Here is a 14,921-nt window from a genome sequence, read left to right on the forward strand (position 1 = left end):
AGCATTCTTCACAATGCGCAACTTAAGAAAAATAAGGAAATTCTTTGACAAAGAACACTACAGGATAATTGTACAATCCCTGGTACTAGGTCTCGTGGACTATTGCAATATCCTTTATCTACCATGCCCCACAAACATGATCAAAAAACTTCAAACTGTTCAGAACACAGCCCTTAGACTAATTTACTCACTCGGAAAATTTGACCACATCACCAATGCCTACCTAGACTCACACTGGCTACCGATTCGAGCCAGAATTCAATTCAAACTATACTGTCTACTCTTCAAAGTAATTAACGGTACTGCACCCACCTACCTAGATGACCGCCTAAACCGTAACCTTCCAACCAGAACAAGAAGAACACTGACATCATTCGCATACCCACCACTCAAGGGTACTCACCGCAAAAAGCTTTACGATAGCCTCCTGGCAACACATGCTGCAAAACTCGAACCCTCCATCACCAGATTGTTAACCACAACATCAGACCTCAAGACATTCCGTAAAGAAATCAAAACACTGCTGTTCAAAAAGCATATACAATCTACCTAACCTCCCTCACCCCATCCCCCAAGAAACCAAAACACTGCCGTCCAAAACATCTTCCGATGTTACTAAGTCTTTACTATCATTCTGTTATTAAGTCTCTATCCTCAAACTGTATTCTCTATTGTCATGTACCATCCTGGAAATGTCCAGTTCTCTTCTTATGTAATCCGCTTTGAACCGCAAGGTACAAGCGGAATAAAAATCACTAATGTAATGTAATGTAATGTAATGTAATGTAAGATAATTCCACTGCCTAGTATTCAAAGCGTTACACGGCTCTTCCCCCTCCTATCTAAACAACCGCTTAAACCAGATCTCCACCTCAAGACACAGAAGAACCTCGAACCCTTTTGCCTTCCCCCCACTCAAAGGCACACAACGCAAGAAAATGTTTGACAACCTTCTGGCAACACAAGCAACAAAACTCAACCATTCCATCTCCAATCTGCTGACAATATCAGACAACTTCAAAACATTCCAAAAAGAAATCAAAACCCTGCTTTTCAAAAAATTCATCCAAATATCTTAACCCCTCTTCTCTTACCTCCAGATGATTCACCTACCTCCAGATAATTCTTCCCCAAATTACCCACCTAAACACCTTCCAAGTAAACAAACCCCTAAAATAGATTGTAATCTTACCCACTCTAACTGTATTCCATTTGTCTTTATCACACAGTTCTGCACTGTCAGTTTAATATCCAACTTGTAAGTTCCCCAAGGATTCTATCCAGCTATCTCCCCTCTGTTTAAAAAAAAAAAAATTGTATCTTCACTGGAAAATGTCCAGACAAATCTTTTGTAATCCGCCTTGAACTGCAAGGTATAGGCGGAATAGAAATCCGTAATGTAATGTAATTGAGAAATGTCTTGACTCATCCATTTAGTTGCTTCAAAATTAAAAGATTTTTATCCTTGCTTCATAAGAACATAAGAATAACCTTACTGGGTCAGACCAATGGTTCATCTAGCCCAGTATCCCATCTTTACAGTGGCCAATTCAGGTCATATGTACCTGGTAAAAACGCAAATAGTAGCAACATTCCATGCTACCCATCCAGGGCAAGCAGTGGCTTCCTACGTGTCTGACTCAATAGCAGACTTTTCCAAAACTTTTTTTAAACCCAGCTAGGTTAACCGCTCTTTCCACATCCTCTGGAAATGTGTTCCAGAACTTAACCATTCTCTGAGTGAAAAAATATTTCCTCCTATTGGTTTTAAAATTATATCACTGTAACTGCATCGAGCATTCCCTAGTGTTTGTAATTTTTGATGGAGTACAAAATCAATCTATTTGTACCCATTCTACACTACTCAGTATTTTGTAGACTTCAATCATATCTCCTCTCAGTTGTCTCTTTTCCAATCTGAAGAGCCCTGAACTCTTTAGTTTTTCCTCATGTGAGGAGTTCCATCCCCTTTATCATCTTGGTTGCTCTTTGAACTTTTTCTAGTTATGCTATATCTTTTTTGAGATAAGGTGACCAGAATTGAACACAATACTCAAGGTGAGCTCACACCGAGTGACACAGTGTGATACAGAGGCATTATAACATTCTTAGTCTTGTTAACCATCCCTTTTCTAATAATTCTTAGCATCTTGTTTGCTTTTTTGGCCATCGCTGCACTTTGGGTGGCAGATTTCAGCATACTGTCTGCAATGATACCCAGATCTTTTTCTTGGGTGCTGACCCCCAAGTTAACCTTAGCATCTGGTAACTATGATTTGAGTTGTTCTTCCCAATGTGCATCACTTTGCATTTGTCCACATTAAATTTCATCTGCCATTTGGACGCCCAGTCTTCCAGTTTCCTAAGGTCTGCCTGCAATTTTTCACAATCTGCATGCATTTTAACAGCTTTGAACAGTTTAGTGTCATCTGAAAATTTAATCACCTCACTTGTCGTTCCAATTTCCAGATCATTTATAAATAAGTTAAATAACACAAGTCCCAGAATTATTTACCTTCCCCATTGAGAAAAATGTCTATTTAACCTTACCCTCTGTTTTCTGTCCAATAATCAATTCTTAATCCACAATTCAACATTGCCTCCTATCCCATGACTCTTTAATTTTTTCAGGAGCCTCTCATGAGGAACTTTGTCAGAAGCTTTCTGAAAATCTAGATACACTACATCAACTGGCTCACCTTTAGCCACATGTTTATTCACACCTTCAAAGAAGTCAAACAAATTAGTGAGGCAAGACCTCCCTTGTCTGAACACATGCTGACTCTCTCCCATTATATCATGCTTCTAAAACATGTTCCATGAACCAGTGACTGGTGATACTCTGAAAGTCTGACCTGCTTTCTGTTTTCTCCTGGTCCTCCTCATGGGTAGATTTTACAGATCGCCTTGCGTTGGCTGGAGAGTTCTTCTGTACGTTTATCTGTCCCATCATTCTCCATATGACTCTATGCGGCCATAGTGCTTACTCTGGTAAACAACAGAAAAACAAAATGGAATATGTGCTATACACATCATCTTTAATCTCTCACCCACAACATCTTTAAGTACTGCACACATGCAGACCCTTTTCACATATCTCTAGCCTTCACACATACTAAATAAATACCAAATTCAGTTCTCCTCAGTGTCACTTTGGAATCCTGGTCCCTATTTGGAATGTGGTCCCTATTTGTGTAACCATTCAATTTTAGGATCAAACCTATGAAGGCCAATATTCAAAGTGAGTTATGTATTCTCACTATCAGGCCAATATTCACAGTGAGTTATGTATTCTCACCATCAGGGGGTGAACACAAAATTTGCATATCCTCACAATTTTGGTGTTCTTTAAATATAAAGCCGGACCATTTAGCTCAGTGTTTCTCAACTTCTTCAAGCCAAGTACCCCCTAAGTCTAACAAAGATCAACCGAGTAACCCCACCCAAGCTCCGCCCCAGACCCCATCCCCATAATAATAGTACTAATTGTAATGCAATTTCTTCCATCCATTTTTCATACATAATGTAAGCTTATTAATACAGAATGGTAATCACAAAAAAACAACACACAAAGCACACTTTATGCAGAGAAAATGTTAATTATCATTTATATTCTTTTTTTTTTTCAAAGATGTCAAGGCAGATGACTTTGAAATATGCAATGTTACCTCAGTAACAACTATAGAAAAATAGACAAATATAGTGCAAAATATAGACAGCAGATATAAATTCTCAAAACTGACACATTTCAATTACTAAATTGAAAATAAAATAATTTTTCCTACCTTTGTTATCTGGTGATTTCATGAGTCTCTGGTTGCACTTCTTTCTGACTGTGCATCCAATATTTATTTATTTCTGCCTCCTGCATGCTTCATCTCCTCCAGACCTCATTCCCTTCCCCAACCAACATCTCTCTCAGTCCATCCATTAGTCCAACTTTTCTTCCTTTATCCTCCACCCCCATTAGCAATATGTCTCCCCCTCTCTCTCTCTCTCATTCCCTCCCTTGCATACTGCGTGTTGAGAAACACTGATTTAGCTTAATGGTAAAAATTTGTGCACATAAAAAGGAGCCAGTAGAGAGGTGGGATGAAGACAGAGCTGTAGATATGCCAACATTTCAGGCACGGCAGGCATAGATAGGTATACTGAAAGTGTGGCAAACTGGACACTTAACTACAGTATTCTATAAATTGTGTGCATAAGTGGGAAATGTACCCAAGTCCCCTCCCCGCCCATGTTCTGCCCATGTGTATACCCCCATACAATTACACTCTATACGACTTACATTGTCCTTACAGAAGAGCGCTTAGAGTCTTTATCTGCTATTTACTATGCTACTATGTTTTGTTTATAATACAGCAACCGATATATTCAAACATAAGCAACAGTAACTGTAGTTCCTGGTGTAGTCCCAGATAGTGATGGAACGACAAGAATTGTTCAGAGGAATAGAGAAATATTTTGGGACTTTTGGAACTGGAGTCAGGAACCTGATCCATACTTATGGCAAAGCAGGAATAACAAAGATGTGCCTGCTGAGGAAGAGCGAAGATGGGGACATGAGAAGAGTTGGGCGAGCACAGTCTTCAGGATCTGGTTAAAGAGTGGAGAGGGAGAAGGGATCACAGAAGATTAGTTCAGGAGTAGTAGGAGGCAGTGAAGTTTAGAATGGACAATGGAGCAAGTAGGTGTATATTAAATACCCTACCCTCAAACATAAGTCAAACTATGCATAGGGAGTATGAAGAAAGAGGAAAATAGTATAAAAGGTGAAAGAATCTAATATAATAAAATGATAGGCCGCCCATGCGCACTAAAAAAATTGTGTTCCCTGATCTGTCGCGAACATGAGAGTGCGCATGCGCGCTTACACGCATCGGACTTACCACCGCTGCCGCAAGCCGAGGTCTGCGCATCGGGCTTATGCTCAAGCCACTGCCATGGCTCCTCTCTCGAATCACACCAGGCGGGGATCGAGAGAGGAGCTGCAGCGGCGGCTTTGAACTAAAAAAATGAAATTGTTAGAAGGGGAAGCCGCAAGGCTGCGGCGGCCTTCCTCACCCGGCTTTCACGGTGCGGCTGAGCGCTGGCGGCCGGCGAAACCCTAATGCTGACACTGAATCCAAGCCGACCTTCTCCTTTTCTGGCCCGGCCCGCTGAGAGGGAGAGCGGCGCTGGCACGGCCGCTCCGTCTCTGCGGGGCTAACAGCCTCCGAAGCTCCTCAGAAGCCTGTTTCGCCCCCTAGAGAAGGGCTCGCCTCCCTGCTCGCGCACATCTCCATCAAGGAAAAACAGCACTACCGGCCAAAGTTTATTTTTAAAGTTTAAAGCCGCTGCGGCGGCTCCTCTCATCAGCCACACCTGCGTCGGAGAAGGCTTCCGACGCAGACAGCGATAGTGCGAGGAGCCGCCGCAGCGGCTTTAAACTTTAAAAATAAACTTTGGCCGGTAGTGCTGTTTTTCGTGATGGAGGTCTGCATGAGCTCTCCCAGAGCCTGGCCCACACCAAAACGCGCTCCTACGGCAGGCTAGCGTGACTGCGCCTCTGGCCGAGGGCTATGTGGAGCACTGGGTGGGCGACGGCGATACGCTGTAGGGCATGACCCCACTCCTCCCGTGAAGCGCTATAGGGGTAGAGCCAGGCCGGGAGAACAGGGCCCAGGGATCAAGGTGATGGGAGGGGAGAAAGTGGAGGGTGGTGTGGGCACCCGAATGCAGGCGCTGCAGAAACCCAGGCAGAGGGTGCAGTTACTGCTGCATCGCGATAGCGGGCTCGAGTGAAGCGGCAAAGATGATCACTGGGAGCAGTACTGCTGAAGGAACTGAGAAGGGGGAAAGGGCCACTTCCAGTTGCAGCAAGTGGACTTTCTTTTTACACCTGATACTACTGCTGCTCTGTCACTGAACTTGAAATGTTGTAAAAGGATGACACCGGATATTGTTAAGGGAGCCATGCTGGATGAGGGGGAAGGGATACTAGGGATTGACAAATAAATTGGTGATGGATGAGGGAAGAAATATATAGAGAAAGATGGGGTGATTCTTGATGGAGGGCAAGACAGAGACAGCAGCATGCTGGATGGGATAGCAGAGAGAGAGAGAGAGAGAAGATGGAATGATGCTGGATGGGGAGAAAAAGGTGGAAATATGGAAGGTAAAAGGGGGAATGGGAGCCTGAATATGTGTAAGTAAAAGGAAAGGAGAGGAGTTACTGCTGGACACGGGGATCAGGGAAGGGGTACTACTGGAGAGGGGGGAGGTAAAAAGAAGGGAGAAGGGCTACTGCTGGACAGGGGAAGCAGGGAAGGGGTAATGCTGGACATGGGACAGAAAGAAATAAATGCCTCAGCGCCCCATTGTGCTAAAAGTCTACACATCTATTCTAGCACCCGTTAATGTAACGGGCTTAAAGACTAGTAATAATAATAACAGTTTATATACCGCAGGACCATGAAGTTCTATGCGGTTTACAATGATTAAAAGATGCTACAGATTGAGTGGAATTAACAAAGTTCAGAGTTAGTGATTAACAATTCTAAAGATCATTTGTTGAGGACTAAGATTCTATAGATCAGTTACCTAAGTACTTCAGGTACAGAAGGAAGGAAGAGGTTAAGTGGAAAAAGGTGAGTAAAGAAGGTGAGGGTAGAGAAGAGAGGCTGGGACTTTCAGTGCTTCCCAACCTCCTCTAATGGTCATACGAGTCCTTCCTGTGTTTATACCACTTGCTATGCTTTTCATTTAAACACAGCCTGGCTGGTTGTATCCATGATTCACCAAGCTTTCTTTTCTTTTTATGACCACAGTAAATGTGTGGTGAGGTGAGCGCCCCCATTCATTACATAAAGTTGGTTCCTAATGCACACTGCAGACCATTGCTGAGGTTATTTTACCACCCAGTGATCCAATAGCCTCAGACTGCATCTTAAAGGGCCAGTTGGAGCTGTCAAATTCCCCTGGCCATGATGATCCCCACTCTCCGATCCTCACCTGCACTCTCTGATCCTCAATGGACTACCTGATTATATACCAAATCCCCACCCCAAAGATTCCCTCCCCTCAGTCATAACTTATTTCTGCCCTGGTGTCTAGGGCTGGGCAGTAGTGATTCCTAATCACACCTGCCTTGTTGATACCACCCTCTAAAATGGTGCTGGCGACTCTTAGTCTTGCGGTACTACAGCTAGGGGCCATTTTCCATATAAAGCAGGGGTAGGCAATTCCAGTCCTCGAGAGCCAGAGCCAGGTCAGATTTTCAGGATATCCACAATGAATATGCACTGCCTCCTTAAGATGCAAATCTATCTCATGCATATTTATTGTGGGTATCCTGAAAACCTGACCTGGCTCCGGCTCTCGAGGACCGGAATGACCTACCCCTGATATAAAGGATTCTGTTTAGGGCTGAAGATGTCATGGCTTTTGGGATATGATTGAGGGGTCAGATGATGCTATTATTCAGTCACGCCGCTGGTGATTCTGAACCCGCGTATAGCAAAGAAATAGCGCAAATGAGCGACAGCTTAAGCAATCTGACAATTAATTTTGTATTGAACTGTTCCATGGTTCCCCAGAAGAAGCTGACTTGCTCGGCAAAACGGATCCTATTGGGCACGGAAATGGCACTGAGATAAGTGGCAATGTAGTTTTCATATTTTTTGGATTCAGGAGTTTTAGCTGATATATTTATTTCTGGTTCAGCTTAGATCTGAGGTGGTGCTAATGTACATCCTATCTCTGATTGAACATATGAGACAATAGTGTCCCATACACTTTTTAGGTGTTAAATTAAGGTTAACATTTTGTATTAGTTTTAATAAATACTATTTCACAGCATTTATATAGACCAAAAAATTGAAAGGTTTTTCAGAACCTATGATAGAAAGCCAGAACCGATAAGTCTCAGACTGATAGTGATTCTGAGCGGGTTTCTGAGGTTCTTTTCCCTCCAGTGTTAAGCGACTCGATTTCATTGCTGTATATAAGAACCTTATTGGCTAGAGTAATTTGGCCACAGCTGAGTCCTGATGCTCCTGGGCCTCTGGAATAACACTGCTTGCTGGGTGGCTCAAAAGCAGTGTTATTCATCTACCATGGGAGTTATCAAGCTGCGGTACTGAGATACCATAGGTTTGTGACTCCCATGGTAAAGCCTGCCATTTACTGTACCTTGATTTTATTATTAAAGTTATTTATTTGTTACAAATACAAGTAAAATAGGAAAAAGGCAGAGATTACTTAAAAAATAAAAGGACATATAACACATCACATCGCCCACTTCAAAGGGAGCAATTGAATCGGCTGTGTTTCATTTGCCACATAGGACTTGCTACTGCGGTTTTGTAAAAGGGGCCCATAGATTTGAATAATGCATCATTAGGATAAGAGAGTAACTTATCTTTGAACTTCCTACAATTTAATTTTTCTTGAAAAACTAGTTCTGGGGCTTTATAGAGATTAACCCGAATTTGGAATTCTTCACTAGGAGATTTCAGGTTTCACCCTAAAAAATAGATTAATTTTGTATTGAACTGTTCCATGGTTCCCCAGAAGAAGCTGACTTGCTCGGCAAAACGGATCCTATTGGGCACGGAAATGGCACTGAAATAAGTGGCAATGTAGTTTTCGCATTTTTTGGATTCAGGAGTTTTAGCTGATATATTTATTTCTGGTTCAGCTTAGATCTGAGGTGGTGCTAATGTACATCCTATCTCTGATTGAACATATGAGACAATAGTGTCCCATACACTTTTTAGGTGTTAAATTAAGGTTAACATTTTGTATTAGTTTTAATAAATACTATTTCACAGCATTTATATAGACCAAAAAATTGAAAGGTTTTTCAGAACCTATGATAGAAAGCCAGAACCGATAAGTCTCAGACTGATAGTGATTCTGAACGGGTTTCTGAGGTTCTTTTCCTTCTAGTGTTAAGCGACTCGATTTCATTGCTGTATATAAGAACCTTATTGGCTATGTTTCATTTGCCACATAGGACTTGCTACTGTGGTTTTGTAAAAGGGGCCCATAGATTTGAATAATGCATCATTAGGATAAGAGAGTAACTTATCTTTGAACTTCCTACAATTTAATTTTTCTTGAAAAACTAGTTCTGGGGCTTTATAGAGATTAACCCGAATTTGGAATTCTTCACTAGGAGATTTCAGGTTTCACCCTAAAAAATAGATGACCAAAAGATCAACTAATCAGGGCACTTGAAAACCCATAATTTAAAAAAAATATATAAGCACAACTTTCATTGAATGGGGTCTCTATTAACCTGCTAATGTATATGGGATGCTAAAATCATAAAGCACTTTTTTTCCCTTGATTTTCCTCTTGCATCAAATTGATTTAGACTTTGGATTTTTTCCTGTTTCTTTATAGAGAATGACACATCATGGGGAAAATAAAAAAAAATTGCCCAGGAATACTATGGTAACAGTAGTCCATTCTGCAGGGACCGATACCGTGGTAATCCCGCAGTAATGGGGAAAGCAGGCTGACCAACCTCAGGCCTTAGTTGGCCCTCACAAAGTCTACCTTGTCAACCTTGGTGGTCTAGTGACCGTAGGCAGTGAAGAACACCACTCTTTCCTGCCCTCTGCTGCCACTGTACTCACTTCCATTGCTTCTTAATAGCTGCCGAGACTTCATGCAGCAGTCTTGTGAGATTCATGGAATTGTCACGAGGCTGCCACATGAAATCTCAGTAGCTATTTGAAGAAGAATTGCCGGTGAGTACAGCAGCAGCAGCGGGTGGGAAAGAGTGGAGTTCTTTCCTGCCCCCTGAAGAGGTGCTCCGCATGTAAAAACAGCTAGATGGAAGGGTAGGGAGAACAGGGAGATGCTGGATGAAAGGATGAAGGGGGAGGGGGCAGGATGAGGAGAGACAGAGGGGAGAAACTGGATAGAAGGATGGAGGAGGAACATGCTAAAGGAAAGGATGAGAAAAAGGGAACCCTGGTTGGAAAAGGGGTAGAGGGGAAAAGCTGGATGGAAGAATGTGGGGAGAAATATGAGAGACTTGCTAAATGGAAAGATGGGGAGAGAAAAAGGGGACCCTGGTTGGAAATGGGATAGATGGGAAGCACTTTATGAAAAAAAGGGGAAAGAAGGGAGATGCTGGGTGAAAGGATGAGCGGGAGAGAAGGGGGGCATACTAAATGGAAGGAAGAGGAGAGACAGAGAGAAGAAACTGGATAGAAGGATAGAGGGGGAACATGCTAAAAGAAAGGATGAGGAGAGAAAAAGGGGAACCTGAAGGAAAAGGTGTAGAAGGGAAAAGCTGGATGGGGAAGAGAGAAGGAGGGACACACATTGTAAGGATGAGGAAAGAAGAAGGAAACCCTGAATAGAAAAGGGGTAAAGGGGAAATGTTGGATGGAAGGATTGGGGAGGGGCAAGGGAAATATGGGAGACATGCTAAATGGATGAATGGATAGAGAAAAAGGGGACTCTGGATGGAAAAGGGATAGATGGGAGGCACTTGATGGAAGGATGGGGAAAGAGGGAAACACTGGGTGAAAGGATGAGGGGGAGAGAAGGGAGAGAAGGGAGACATGCTAAATGGAAGGAAGACGAGAGACAAAGGGACCACACTGGATAGAAAATGGGCAGAGAAGGCGCTGGATGGAAAGATGAGGATAGAAAGAGGGGATACTAGATAGAAAAGAGGTAGAGGGGAGACACTGAATGGAAAGTTGGGGAGAGAGGGGAGGGAATGGAGATCTAGGCGTCACTCTAAGTTTTTATTTGTGTTTGAAGGTTGAAAAATATCATAAAGCAAAACATATTAATCTTCACTTATGTATATCTCTTTGACATCAGAGGCTCACTCAAACAGGTGCATTTTTCATGTATTCTATCACATTGTTTCAAAGCCCTGGCGCTAGAGGCCAAAGAGAAATCAATGCATCTAGGAAAAGCATTACAATGAACCTTTTTAACCACTGCTAATAAGTGTTTACTTACATTATAAAGATCGTGGTGTTATTATTTAACAGCATAAGTATAATTTATATGTGATACCCCTGTATTTAAGAGCATTCATCTTAAAAGACAAAACATTTGTGGGTCTGTTATTGTAGTCGTAGTGCATTACCAACCTACCTACATATTTGTATAAGCATTTTTTTAAGATATAGGGAGGATCAGAGACATTACATGTTCTATCTTTCTTTCTCTTCCTTGTCTCTCGTGGCTAATTCATTATCCTGTATCTGTGGAAAGAAGCTCTAGGCTGTGCGGCTGTTACTACGGTAACAGCATCATCCAAGCCATAACAATAGGTGAGGGTTCCTCTACTCCGCTGTGGGGATGTCACAGCATAAAAGTAATGATGGCCTCCAGGGAAAGAAGGTTGTCTTTTATGCCATGCGAAGCTTCCAAGGCAAATAACAGATCAGAAATGAAAAACTCCAGGCTTAGAGAAATATCAACAATATTGCAGACAGATAAGAGGTATTCCTGAACCTTAAGGGGAAATCCTTTATTGATTTTATTTTTATTTTTTTAAATTGTATTTTACAGTGGTGTGTAAAAGTCTGGAACCTCTTGTGAATTTTGCATTCTTTCAACTTTCTGACCTTTTATTTTAATTTCTTTATTGACCCAATAGATTTGTCTGTGTTCCACATTATAAGGGATACATTTGGCTATTAGAATCAACTTTTTTAAGACCACTTGTTTCTTTCTTTTTTTTATTTTCATATTTATTTGGAGGTACAAATACAAGTTAGTAAAACAAATCTTAGGTAAACAACATCTCAAACAATATTTGATATAATACAGTATAAACTATGTAATATACATATGTGTCTCTTTTAATAAGAAATCATAGAACAGTAAATCCCCTAGGGCACACCCTACTATGAAGCATCCTTTGAAGGTCATGGTCTGGGACTGCATGTCTGCAGTGGTGTCGGACGTCTGCACATTGTCGATGGAATGGTCAACAGGACTAAATAAATCACAATACTGCAAAAGTGCATGGTGTCATCAGCTCAGCAGGTGTTTCCAGACCAGTTCCTATTCCAAGATGACAACGCACCTTGCCATCGCGTCAAACAGGTGATCAACTCAAAGCATCAGAACATCGAGTTAATTGACTGGCTTGCCCAGTCTCCAGAATTCAACCAAAAACTTGTGGCACAAGGTGGCCTGGGAGATATCCAAGAGACATCCAACATCAAAATGTGAGTTGATTGAGTTACTCATTGTAGCCTGGAACCGTATTATCACCTATGATCACCTCATCAAACTGGTTCACTCAATGCCAACACAGTGCAGACAGGCAATCAAAAACAGAGGGTGGCCCTCCAAGTACTGAGCCATCACTGAAACATAAAACTGCCTTTTTCAAGGCCGCCTACATGAATATAAAGGATAGATGACACTCATATTACTTGTTTGGCCAGAAAGTACATTACTCGATTTACACAGAAAAACAATTAACATGGCAACTTTAACAAACAGAAATTTAAGGCCAAACTAAAATAATCTAATCTAATCTAATCAGTATTTCTGCATCGTTCTTTTCCAACATAGATTCAAGATAATGTACAAGGGGAAAAAAACCATACAGTATATGGGGATAACACAGTGAATTAGACAAATTAGTTGCATCATAAAGGAGCACAAGCACATACAAGGATCTGTAAGGAAGGATTTACAGAGTTCTTAGAGTTACTGATGTTATTGTTTGTACATGAGTGTTGTGTTGAGAGGTACCAGAACTCTGTGAGCTAAGTTTAAATTCTATATAGGCAATTACAGAATAATTGCCATTATAGAATTCTAGCATGAGTTGGAAGTTAGGTGTCAACATTTAGGCACAGCTATCTATGCCATGTCAATATTAAGGCTAAAAGCCCACTTCTTTGAGATTTCTTTTAACTCCTAACCCTAACTCGCTTGTAAAATACCCATGCCTGAGAAACTCCCTAGCCCCCTACTTGTCCTGTTTGTCTTTTTGATTAGATTGTAAGCTCTACTGAGCAGGGACTGTCTCTTGAATATTGTAATGTACAGTGCTGTGTACGTTTAGCAGCACTATAGAAATGATAACTACTAGTAGCAGTAGTAGTAGTAAATGACAAAGACTAAATGATGCAGTTGCGTGCAATTTAAAATATAAGTACTGCCCAATACCCATGCCCCTGTTGTTTCTAGATAGAAACTAAGTACAGTTAGAACATAAGAATACCCTTACTGTTCTCACAGTGGCCTATTCAGGTCCCTAGTACCTGGCCAAACCCCAAAGTGTAGCAATATTCCATGCTACTAATATAGGGCAAGAAGCAGTCTATAAGTCAGAGAACCGACGAGAGGAAATGCCACTCTGGATCTAATCCTAAATGGGTTAAGGGGACCTGCTAAAGAAGTAGAGGTAGTGGGACCGTTGGGAAACAGCGATCATAATGTGATCAAGTTCAAGGTTGAGGTAGGAATACCGAAAGGAAAGAGAACCATAGCGACAACTTTAAACTTCAGGAAAGGAAACTACGAAGCAATGAGGGAAATGGTAAGGAAGAAACTTAGGAACACTTCAAAAAAATGGCAAAAGGTAGAACTTGCCTGGTCTTTTCTCAAGAACACGGTGAGCGAGGCGCAAAATCTATATATCCCCAGATTCAGAAAGGGGTGCAAAAAGAGTCGAATAAAGGACGCGGCGTGGATAACCAAAACAGTGAAGGAAGCGATAGGCAATAAGAAAAATTCATTCAGGAAATGGAAAAAGGACAAAACTGAGGGGAACTGGAAAGAGAACAGGAAGTATCAAAAAGAATGTCACCGAGTGGTTCGAAAAGCCAAAAGAGAGTATGAAGAGAGGCTAGCCAGGGAAGCAAAAAATTTCAAACCGTTCTTTAGATATGTTAAAGGGAAGCAACCGGCTAGGGAGGATGTGGGACCGCTGGACGATGGTGACAAGAAGGGAGTGGTGAAGGAGGAGAAAGAAGTGGCAGAAAGACTTAACGCGTTCTTTTCATCTGTATTTACAAACGAAGACACATCCAGCATTCCGGAACCTGAACAATTCTTCAATGGAAATCAGGCAGAAAAATTAACAACCATGGAAGTGAGCCTTGAAGATGTACACAGGCAGATAGATAAATTAAAAACAGACAAATCCCCGGGTCCGGACGGAATCCATCCAAGGGTTCTGAAAGAATTAAAGGAGGAGATAGCAGAACTACTGCAGCAAATTTGCAATCTATCCCTGAAAACAGGCGTGATCCCGGAGGACTGGAAGATAGCCAATGTTACGCCCATCTTTAAAAAGGGATCAAAAGGTGACCCAGGAAATTACAGACCAGTGAGTCTGACCTCGGTACCGGGGAAAATGGCAGAAACACTGATAAAAGAAAAAATTGATGAACATTTTGAAAGAAACAAACTTCTGATAACCAGCCAACACGGTTTCTGCAAGGGAAGATCTTGCCTAACTAACTTATTGCACTTCTTCGAAGGAATTAACAAACGGATGGACAATGGAGACCCCATAGACATCATATATCTTGATTTCCAAAAAGCCTTTGACAAGGTGCCCCATGAACGCCTACTCCGGAAACTGAAGAACCATGGGGTGGAAGGAGATGTACATAGATGGATCAGAAGCTGGTTGGCGGGTAGGAGACAGAGGGTGGGAGTGAAGGGCCACTACTCGGACTGGAGGAAGGTCACGAGTGGGGTCCCGCAGGGCTCAGTACTAGGGCCGCTGCTATTTAATGTATTCATAAATGATCTGGAAACAGGGACGAAGTGTGAGATAATAAAATTTGCAGATGACACTAAACTATTTAGTAGAGCTCGGACTAAAGAAGACTGTGAAAAACTGCAAAGGGACTTGAACAAACTAGGGGAATGGGCAACAAGATGGCAGATGAAGTTCAATGTTGAGAAATGTAAAGTAT

General features: G+C 41.8%; 1 protein-coding gene across 1 annotated transcript in view; it reads right to left on the reverse strand.

Moving 5' to 3' along the window:
* CNGA2 (cyclic nucleotide gated channel subunit alpha 2) overlaps window positions 1-14,921 on the reverse strand; it is a 58,854-nt gene that overhangs the window by 32,090 nt on the left and 11,843 nt on the right. Inside the window, exon 2 of the mRNA XM_033947225.1 lies at window positions 2,856-2,988. Coding sequence (XP_033803116.1) covers window positions 2,856-2,953 — 98 coding nt within the window. The 5' untranslated portion in view covers window positions 2,954-2,988. The remainder of the gene's footprint in view (window positions 1-2,855; window positions 2,989-14,921) is intronic.

The sequence above is a fragment of the Geotrypetes seraphini genome, chromosome 5 (genome assembly GCF_902459505.1).
Source record: "Geotrypetes seraphini chromosome 5, aGeoSer1.1, whole genome shotgun sequence".
Lineage (NCBI taxonomy): Eukaryota > Metazoa > Chordata > Amphibia > Gymnophiona > Dermophiidae > Geotrypetes > Geotrypetes seraphini.